Here is an 11,252-nt window from a genome sequence, read left to right as displayed (position 1 = left end):
GTCTGCAGTGCTTTATGACTCATGATAATCATCGAAAGAATATTGATTTTGAGCAAAAGTGAGCATAAAAACCAATGCAGCCACCAATAATTTATAGAAATGCATAACTGCATTCAGCGTATATTTTAAAGGCTTCTTCTTACAAGTTAATGACTTAGAAAATGCCTCAGAACATGCAGACACTGAGGCCTAAACACAAAGAAAACTTTTAAAATATGAGACCTTACAGAAGTATGGGACTAGTTTCACAGGATAAAAATAAATGAGCACACCACCTTAAGATGTGCACCTGTCTCAGAGTACAGCTGACAAACATCTAAAATAAACTGAAACTACAGCAACGTGTTACACAGTGTTACTGCATCCCTCACAGCAGATTTGATTTGCTTTGTAATATCACTGAATCACTAGAATTAAGTGAAGTTTTGTGCATCTTTTGAACTTTTGAAGACTTTTGGGGAATTACGCCAAACATTATTATATTAACAGCCAGAATAAACTGGTGAAATTTAGATTTGTCACATTTGTTCTGTGTGTGCTCCCTTTATACATTTGGGTATTCAGCAGTTGGGAAATATGAATTTGGTTCAGCACCACAAATAAGACACTGGGAGAGGCTTCCTCGCAAAGAATAATTTATTTTATGCCTTTCTCCAGTGAATTTTGCAGAACATAATCTTTTAAACTGTTGGAATGACAAAGAGTTTTTCAAGGACATGTCAATATATATCAATATACCATTATCGTGATATCAGACTATGTACCTTTTTGGATTCTGTTATGTCATGGTATGACACAAATGGTGACTTTTCCTGGTTTTCAAGTCACTGTTACAGCAAAGTCATTTATTTTTCTGAACTTGTGTGACGCCTCTACTTGTTCTTCTAGTTTGTCTTTTCCCCTGTATCCACATTACTGATGATTATAAAGCAAACAATTGCCCCAAAAAATATTGTGATCCAATTCAAAGCCTACATTAATTTCTAATGAACCAGTGCTAAATTTACCATAGCGCCTGTTGATTCGTCACTTTTTGACTTTGTTGATTGCACTCATTACAGCCGAGATTAATAAAGGTTAGATGGTCATCGAATAATAACACAAAACATCAGCAGCAATTTATGAAAGGCCTTTCTGTCTAAATAGCTGGTGCTATTTGTCACACATGTGTTATTAGTGAGCAAACGTGAAAACACATAACCGTTTTTAAAAGTTTCCCATACCAGCTCAGAAGAGTGGAGGACTCTTTTCCAGTACTGCACAGTTTAATACAGGAAGGAACTGCAGAAGAAGCTGATGTCTCAGACTAATGAAACACAAGCAAAGTATGATTCCAGTGTTTGAAGTTTAATCAGGACAACAAATCTAATAACAGTAGTAGTGCAACTTGCAGTAGTAGCCTTCATGTAAAAAAGGGACGAACAAAACAGAAGCAGAAACTCCATTCAGCTTGGGCTGGTCTTAAGGACTGTGGGTTTTACTTTGCAAATGTATTCTGATAACTTCTTCATGGGACAGAACAGTTTACCAGGTAAAGATACACATCCAACTCCAACTGATGCGGGTCATTTGTCTTCACCCACAACCTGGGAGTGTGGGTTTCTCTTTCGGAGCATTGTAACAGTGGAGAGTTTTTTATATTCTTAAAGATCAATAACAGAGCGCAAAAACCTGTTGGAGATCAACATCCTGTTCATCTGCGTGATTCAGGTCAGACAACAACAGCAGAGTGTATTCCCATCTGTTCAAGATGCTCCTGGAAGAATGTTGACAGATTCCTAAATACATTATCACACTTATTAAAGACAAAACAAATACACTACACTAACCACACACTCACTCACACGCAAACACACATTCATAAATAAATGTGAGGGATGAAAAATGAGGTGTACAGCAGAGGGTATGTGATACAAGTCAAGAACATTATCAGGCAACACCCCCCCCCCCCGACCAGTGAGCCTATATCATGTAGACCAGTCATCACCTTCAGCGTGTTCAGTTCACACCAGGACAGAAACACAATAGTTCATTGTAATTGTACACTTAATTTTACTCAAATGATCAAATCTGAGGCTGTTCAGGTGTGTGATAAAGTGAATCAAGAATACTTCAAGTACTTGACACATTTCTAACCATGAAACATTTTGAAAAACCTGCCGCTGCCTGGTAAAATAATGCTCCAGCCAGCACCCATTAATGCCTGTTAGCTTATAATACCCATCCACACAAAAAGGTGATGACAGAGCCGCACAGTTTTTACTTCCGTTGACCAGTGAAGGCGATAAAACACAAAAGCGTCACGTCCACCACCAATAGAATTGAGTCGTTCCCTTTGAGAGGAAATGAGGTGTCCTCTACCGCCCCCTACTGGTGAGAGATGACAGAGCATCCTGCTTACAAGAAGACAAACTCGTCACTGTTTCTTCTATTGTTACTCCTGAACTGATTGCCAGGGGGCAGGATGTGGGCAGCAGGGCCACTTTTATTGCTGCTGTGACCTTCAAGTCCATAATCCTGACCCTGGCCCTCAACGAAGGTAAAGATGGGGTACTTCTCCTTCGACGATGACAGGGCCTAAGAGGACAAAAAAAACACGGTCAACACAAACTGTCACAGGATGCTTCAGAACAACTCAGTAGAATGATTTGACTGCAAAAATGCCATCAAGACACATGATATATATCAAATCAAGTCAGTTTTTGAGCCATTAAACTAGAGCTGTAACCAATTATTATTTGCATCATCAATTAATTGGTCAATTAGATTCACAATTAGTTAACATCTTTAATTGCTTGGTTTATGTTTGACCCATCTTTCAACAATCAAAATATATACAATTTACAAGATACAAAAGTAAAGAATAGCAGCAAATAACATCTTGTACCAATTTTAAGCAGAAATTATCATGTATATACACCAGTAAACCTGCTAGTTATCAGAATGAACTCCTTTCATATATATAAAATAATTTCCCAGTCTGGGATCAATAAAGTGATTCTATTCTATTCTATTCTATTCTATTCTATTCTATATTGCCAGTGGAAAAGTTTTTTTGCCCCTTGTGTCTCCCTTTCATATCATGAACACGGCGGAAAGATCAGCAGCAGATCATATACCTCATCAGACTACATTCAGAAGACTTTAAACTTATTTCAAAACCTCTTAATAGCAGTATTCTGAATTAAACATTGTTTTTAAAGAGCTGATAATGAAAGTTGCAAAAAAGTGAGACATTTCACTTCTTTCTCTATGAGTTGCACATGAGCAGTACCAATTGGGCAGCTGACGAGGCTCGGACAACATGAAAGCCACATACAACTAATACAAATAATATCTTGAACTTCAGTCTCTCTTTCGAAATCAATGCTGACCGAACGATGTTCAAGTGCTGCTTGACAGAGACACGTGGGAAGATATTAACAAGCCAATAGTCTTGACTTCAACACACGTCATAGCATCTGCTGAAAAGGAGAGTAAATTAGTGCTTTCACCTGGATGTTGTGTTCACATTACAGCTGAGCTGAGCTGGACGCGATAAATACCTGTGACTTCTGCGGGGTTAATTGATGTGGGATTAAATCCCGATAATTTACATTCACATTGCACCCAAAAGCCAGATGTTGGTGTATTTTTTGATAAGTGTGAAAGGGGAATTAGAGAATTATGAGTCCTTATACAACCCAATTCAAAACTCTGAACCAACCCTTTAATATTAGGCTATAGGAGATTGAGGTAATAAAATCAAGTTGGTATCTTTTAAAGTGTTTCTTGAACAAAACTCTTATTTGTAGTAGTATTTCCTTGCAGAGCTGCGGGATAGTAACACAAAGAAGATATTTTTTTTGTCTGAAAGCGCAGAACCTTTGAAGAATAATCACTTGGTTTGTCGAACTCTAACCACATATTTTCATCAGATACATTTCAGATTTGATTTTTCTTCTGTTATTACATGCTTTTAAATTTGAGTCAGATGGTGAGCAGATGGTGTGAAAAGTCACCTCAGTAACAGCAGAACAGAGAGACTCAAACTCCTTCTTGTTCTTGGCGTAAAAGCCGATGGTACAGCTGGGATCCATGCGGTTGAAGGGCATCTTTTTGGGAGAGCTACAGTGGAATGACTAGAACGTGACAGAAGGAGACAGATCAATAAAAGTTAATGACAGGGCATGTTATCTTTAATGGCGTGTACAGTCAAAACACTATTGAGCATGAAAGTCACATGATCCAAGTCCAATATGTTCTGAGATAAGCAAGATAAAAAGCCAGACAGACTGGAGTGAGAGTGCAACTTACCTCCAGTGGGAAGTTGACTTGTGACACATCCACCACAGGCTGGCAGTAGTGAGGGTCGAGATACAGCAGCTGCTCATCTAGAAGACAACAAGGAGAAGTCAGGAAGTCGAAATAAAAACACTGTGCTATTTAGAAAATCGCCAGCTGTCAAGTGGCCTGAAACAGATGAATGGCTGTGCCATATATTTGCAGTTTTCCTATTCTTAGATCCTTTCCTTGGTAGTGCCAAAGCCAGGAAACAAAAACTGCAGTTTCCTTTGAAGATCATTACATACTGGCACCAAAAAATGTACCATTGTGTTCAAATTTCTATTAAAAAAAGCCCAATCTCTCTCTCTGTGCAACAATGTCTGGTTTGCCTTACAAATTTCACTTCTTCTATTAAGGGGTCTCACTGATAATTTTCAGTAAGAGGAAATTAATGATTACTGAGAAGTATATTTTGGGCAGCGTAGGTCAGTCGTTGCTAGTAAACAAGTGACATGCTCTACTTTATTTTCCTTCCAACTAAAATGTGAAATAATTAGATAAGATGTTGTATTTATATTTTAATCAGGCCTATATAAAGCAAAAATGAGCAAACATTTGAAGGAGGTTCATCTACATCGAGTGTCTGGCACTGTTATTATCAGATACTATACTGAAGGAACTGCTGTAGCAAAACATGTTAAGTATCTGAGAAAAAGATTAACAGCAATCCTGATAAGAGAGAATAGCAGATGAGGTGAAAGTAAAGTTGCCTTTGCTCCCACTTGCTTTTGAATATCATAACACATTAAAGTGCATTATTGTACTTAAACCATGGTCAAGGTATGCTGCTTGTAGTAAGTTTAACTAATGGTTCGAAGCCAGCTAATGCAGAATCAACAACATGCAATCAACATCACAGAATCAAGTATTGTTTCCCTATTTAAAAAAGTGGAAGACAGTGCTGATATATACCAAGTAGGAGAAGACTGAAGTCTCTCAAGTGGAGATGATGCACAACTGAAAGTCATCTGAAAAATAGTACGTCAGACACATTTCTATCTGTTAAATAGAATGGTCTGAGTTTTAATCTGCTTGTTTACACACAAGTGAGGTGCTGATATGAAGAATTATTATCCTGGCTGAGCCATTCTTATGACTTTTACAGAAAGAAGACTCTAGCTAAGTAGCTACTACCACTACACTTCGTCTTCACCTGATTATCACACTGCTGTAAGCACAGCAGCGTCTTTCTGCTGATGTTTAACCAGCCTGAGTTTTCAGTTAACTGACCCTTGACAGATGAGTGAAGCATGAGACAAACTGGAGTGAGAAGACTGAAGAGAGGCAGAAGTGGGAGTTCAACATGTTCAGTACAAGTATACTGTAAGCTGATAATACTAGAAGTTTCTGTCTAAGATAGGATAATGCCATAGATGTTAACCACTCTACAGTCCTAGACCTTGAATGGTGAAACAAAACAATACCAGATCATTCCTCTAAATAATGCTGGCCCCACACTACAGGAAAATTGGCCAGATTTTGGGTCGGATTTACCGTCCCAACAAGTTCAGGAGTGTTCCTGATTCAAGGCTGGTCTGAGCAGATTGTCTGTCCAAATGATCCTGTAGTGTGTGAGGGGTTTACTGATATATTCCTACCATTATTGAGTGGATCAAAGTCAGTTTTTTAATTGTAAGTATCAAACCTATTTGAGCAGGAAGCGTCACCAACCACATTTTGCCTTCTTATGTAGAACAGAAACATGGCTGCCAAAAATAATACTTTTTTCTCCCAAGCCAGATGGACATTAGAAGATGACGATATGGGTGTGTCTGAATCATGTGCGTTCATACTACTAAAATATTAATAAATCTGTTATATCCATCTGTGGTCTCCCACGTTTCTTAAAATCAGATTTAAAAAACCTTTAGTGTGGAACAGACGTGTGGATGGTTTTTCGAAACCTTTCTGGTTCTCACCTTGAAAGCCAACGAAGTAAAGAGAATGCTTCGGTTTGCCTCCGATGATTCCAATACAACAATCCAGCTTAAGGATGTTCTGCAAATGAACCAAAAAAATTCAATGAGTTCAAATATATAAGAGTGAAGTTAAATGAGACAATTCTCTCAGAAGCATTAGAGGGGCTGATGGATGGTGTAATATTCAGACCTTGACACATTCGATGTAGGAGGGGTTGAGGGCCTCCCCTCCCAGCCGTACAGGCACCAGTATGATGACAGACCTCCAGGCTTGGCTGGACGGATCGGGGGGCGTCTGGCTGAGTGACAGGTCACAGAGACGCACCACATCCTCTTTGTACACTGCAGTGCACAGAAACATGATGAGAAAAATATGAATGCACAGAAATACATGAAATAAAGACTTCTTTAAGTGAGATATTTCCTAAGAGTGCATGTTTGAGCTGAGCAACAAAAACTCTGAAATCCACCCTCACACTTAAACTCAACAAGTCTGTTAATCTCACCTGTACAATCCTGAGCCACATATACAACAAGGTTGTGGACTGCAGTTGCTTTGGCCACCGCTTTCCTGCAAAATAAGCATAATAACTCCAGTCAAAGTGTGTCAACTGTGTTAATCATTTAAGGATATAGTTCAAGTCTTGATCCAAAAAAACTAACAAGACAAAATAGCGCCTCTTCAAATGCCCTTACCGTAGGATGTGTGCCACTATTGAGGGACCATACCAGTCACCAGCCTTCTTCCCTGAGCTTTTGCCGATTTCCACCAGCTGGTGAATCCCAAACGGTGCTGAGGGCTGATCCCCGAACCAGGTGACCAGCCTGTGATGGATGGGCTCGGCCTCCCTCGCAGACTCCGGTCTCTTTCTCTGGCTGCATCTCGGTGGTTGATCATTCGGCAGAGGTTTTTCAGGGGCGTTGGATCCTCGTGGAGAGCCAAAGGATGGGATGGGGACCCCTCCAGCCCGCGCTGGGGAGCGCGGTCGAAACACCTCAAAGTCCACATCGGTGAGCTGCTGAGCATCTGGCCAAGCCCAATCTATAGAGCACAAAAGGCCTGCACTTAGAAATCAAGAATTTTAGAAGCCTTTTAAACACCTTGGCCAGGAGACTACAGATGAAAAATGGCCTTTTGCCAATTTTACTAATGTATTACCATGTTATAGCAATTTCTTTTGTTTAAAAAAAAAAAAAATCTTGGGAATATAAGATATGTTGAGGGCCATACACAAGGACAAAATGTAATAAAAAGACCAAAAGAGACAGGGCACAAGAGAGAAGCAGCACACAAGGAGCCACAAGATAGACACACATTGTCTGAAAAGACCAGAAACTGAAATAAAACAGAAATGAGGCATGAAAAATGTGATAAAAATAGATAATTGGAAAATGGACAAAAGAAGAGAGAGGAAGACCAGAATACACTGAGTGACAGAGTAAATCAAAATTGTCAGTAGAGACATAAAAAGTGGGAACAGCACAGAAATCTGACCGAGAGATGAAAAGATGAAAAAGACCAGATTGAGTGTTGATGCACTGGATTTAAATATTCTGAAACATAAAACTGGCGAAAAAAGAAAATAAAAAAGTTAGAGAGAAATCAGATCTGTCCAATTATCAGTCACAAGACAACTTACTTGCTTTCAGCAGAAAGAATGTTTTATGTGTCACACTACTGAGTAATAACTGGATTTGTTTCACTAAATAGGAAAAACAAGATCAAACTGCCTTTCAAAATGCCCCAGACAGGCTGATACATAGTGCTTCTTTGATTAAAACTGACCTATATTTTCCGAGGGTGAAAGCAGAATTGCCTAACTGGCAGATATACAAACCTCTGGGCATCAAATGGACCAGGAGACCCTGTGCCAGCAGCATCTGCCCACTGCGCAGCATGCAGCCCCAGCCACAGTCTGTGGTCCAGGTGGAGCCCTCCAGCTGAGGGAACTCCCTCCTGTAGGTCAGCCAAATCCTGGACACGAAAGCCAGACAGAACCGGTCCACCTCGTCTGAGAGGAAGTGAAAGAGAGGGAGGACGAGACAAGAAAAAAATTAAAAGAACATGAGGGAGGAATCTCCAACTGATTCAAACAAACAACTATTTGTGAATTACATGTGTGTGAAATAAAAGCAAAGGAGTCTCTAATGTAAAGCAATCATCCTTTCACAGGAAGAGGGTTTACCCAACCATGGTTAACCAAAACACACATCACTACAACCCCCGGGGTCTGCTGCTTCCTGACATCTTTCTTTACAGCATCTACTGACAGATACTTTTGATTTTTAAGATGTGTTGGTGTATTTTGATCTTACCTTCACTGTTGAGCAGATAGGAATGTCCTAGGACCGTGACTGGTGAGATCTTGTTGAAGGACGTTTTAGATTTAACAGTCCAACCTACAGAAAGAGGAGAAGGGAGGGGAAAATGGACGTTGGCAAAGTAGCAATTATCGAATGCTGACTGAGGCTTTGTCAGACGTTCAAAAACACACTCTTCCTTAAAGATTGATTACACACCATATTTGACATTATTCCATGCTGACATCAGTTTGGCCTTCAGTTTGTCCATTTCATCAGGCTCCCCCGTTGTCTCTCTGCTGGGATCTGGTGTCTGCGGCAGCCGGAGACCGAAGCTGCCCTGCCGCTCGGGGGGCTGCTGCCTCCGGCTCTCCACCAGCTCATCCTGCATCACTCCCCCTACGTACTGCGCTGCACTGGGGGAAACGGAGTTCATCCCTCTGAGCCTTCAGAGCTGAACTCTGCTACTCCTCATTGCAACACAGAACTGACAGGGGAAAGAAAAGACAGTCAGAGATCCAGTAAATTATTGACTTTTTCCAAGTTCACATTCTTCACTCCAAGCACTTTTACTCTCTGCCTGAAACTCTTTGACTTACCATATTACACTTAATATCTTCTCATGTCTGTACCTTTTTTTAAACCGAATATTGGCTAATACTTCAGTTTTTTCACATAATCACTTCACCATTCCATACTGTATAAAACATATACTGCCTGCCTCTCCATCCTGCAGGGGAGATTCTCCTCTGTCTCTCTTCCCGAGGTTTCTCCCTGCTAACGGATCTTAAGGGAGCCTATATGGACAAAACTGACTTGACCAGCTGGCTCCTCCAGCAAGCAAAGAACATCTTTGTTTATGTTGTCCAATCTCATGCTCTTCAGGATGCAAGACATGAGGTTAATTCAGTTATGATTCACCAATCTTCAACATTCTTGTTTGCAGTTTTTTCATAAAGTCATAATAGAGTCGATGACAGGTGAAACCGAAGACTGATGAAACAGATTAACTTGCTGAGAGCCTGTGCGTGCTACACAACACCCTCAAATATTTTGACAACTGAGCAAGCACCACTTGCCAATGATGCAGACTGTGAGGCTGTTGATAGTAAATCTGATAAGTCAAATAAGTGAATAGTCCATGAACAACAATGTGCTACTTTATATTTGTTTTCAATGAGGAGACCAGACTGTGATGAATGTGAAAGTTCACTCTTGACCTTGGAAATTGTAGGCTGTTAAACTAAACCAATTATGCTTGAGGTTTGGACTTTGTTGGTCAAATAAAAGCAGTGCTATGTGAAAAGGCCACCTTGCACTTTGCAAAACTGTGTAAAGCATATTTCACCACACACATCATAAACTAGAAGAGCAACTCAGCGAGAGACTTCTCTGCAAATTAACCAACAATAAACATAAGTGTTACTTGCAGCCCTGATTGAAACCCCTTGACTTATTACACTGTAAAAGAAACTGGTGCAACAACCAGTCTGTAAGACAAAAACTAGTCCTCACTTCCTGAAAAGTATAAATAAATTACACACCGTCAGTGTTAACTAAAGTCACTCCTCTTCAACCACTGGTTTCACAATGCACAAAAACCACCAATGACTTTTCTGGTTTGTCATGAAACTGATGAGTCGTGGTTTCAACAGGGAACCGTAACATGGTGTGTAGTCAGTGATTGCACTGATGGGAACATTTCAGTGAAGAAGGAAAAAAAACCACCCATCATGTGATTAGCATTTGAGAACCGGCATGCGGGTATTTTCTCTGAAAGTCATCTGATTATGCCGGCTGTCATTAATCATCTTTGTATATGAAGCTGTTGAACACGTATGGTGAACACGAACACTCACTACAGGGCAGACATGTTTCTGTCACGACACTACTATTTTTGACGCAGCACAACAGATAAATCACCAGACAAACATCTTAAGTAGGTTCAGTGCATTTGTCTGCTCTCAAGGCACCAATGTAACATAATAAACTACGTTTTTCTTCTATCCAAGCCTGATACTCAGGTGACCGCCGTAATTGTAGTTACCTCCTTTACACATAAATATTCAATAGCTAACAACTACGTACCTGCTGTAAAAGCCGGTTAAGATGGTCGATACTTCGTGGTAGGTTGAATCATTTCAGGGAGTTCCTGTCTTCGCCCACGACCGCAGTCTTTCACGGATAAATTCAGTGTACTACGCTAGCTTACCAAAGCTAGCTAACTTTAGCATTTTAGACGCTAGCTCCCGGCGTTAGCTACACTACCTGGCATTCAAGCCGGACTCACCATTGCTCTGACAACAAAGCACAACTGATACCAGTACGGTACGCGTTCGTCCATACAACAGACAGCGGAGCTAATGTTTACACACTGCTGCGAAGCTAATCCAGCACATAGCGGGTTTTGCTTCCCTGATCGACCAGCTGCCGTTTTAGCATCTCCCTTTGACATCAGAGGGTATTTACTTCCTGTTGTCTTTTCCTGACGCAACGCCATTGGTTGAGGTAAGCGCTGTGAGAAAGCTGATTGGATGGTGTTAGTATAATAGACTTTAACTCTTCTGGAGTTATGTAATATGTAACATAGGCTACACATCACATGATAGTGAATAGATAATTGACATATATTTGTATACACGTATGAGTGACATGTGGTACACATATTTTATCCACACAGTTATTTTTCACATGTGAGAACTTGCT

At 40.3% G+C, this 11,252-nt stretch overlaps 1 protein-coding gene across 1 annotated transcript; it reads right to left on the bottom strand.

The window, feature by feature from the left end:
• Positions 1–1,326: 1,326 nt before the first annotated feature.
• atg4da (autophagy related 4D, cysteine peptidase a) lies at positions 1,327–11,025 on the bottom strand. The gene is made up of 11 exons (XM_030414073.1): positions 10,635–11,025; positions 8,766–9,033; positions 8,562–8,645; positions 8,084–8,257; positions 6,942–7,287; positions 6,752–6,816; positions 6,436–6,587; positions 6,246–6,324; positions 4,297–4,373; positions 4,002–4,121; positions 1,327–2,577 (listed from the first exon to the last, which is right to left on the bottom strand). Exons 2-11 carry the CDS (start codon positions 8,980–8,982, stop codon positions 2,398–2,400), a joined length of 1,494 nt encoding a protein of 497 aa, XP_030269933.1. The 5' UTR covers positions 8,983–9,033; positions 10,635–11,025; the 3' UTR covers positions 1,327–2,397.
• Between the last annotated feature and the right edge of the window lie 227 nt (positions 11,026–11,252).

The sequence above is a fragment of the Sparus aurata genome, chromosome 1 (genome assembly GCF_900880675.1).
Source record: "Sparus aurata chromosome 1, fSpaAur1.1, whole genome shotgun sequence".
Classification (NCBI taxonomy): Eukaryota; Metazoa; Chordata; class Actinopteri; order Spariformes; family Sparidae; genus Sparus; species Sparus aurata.
This window is presented reverse-complemented; position numbering and strand designations above follow the sequence as displayed.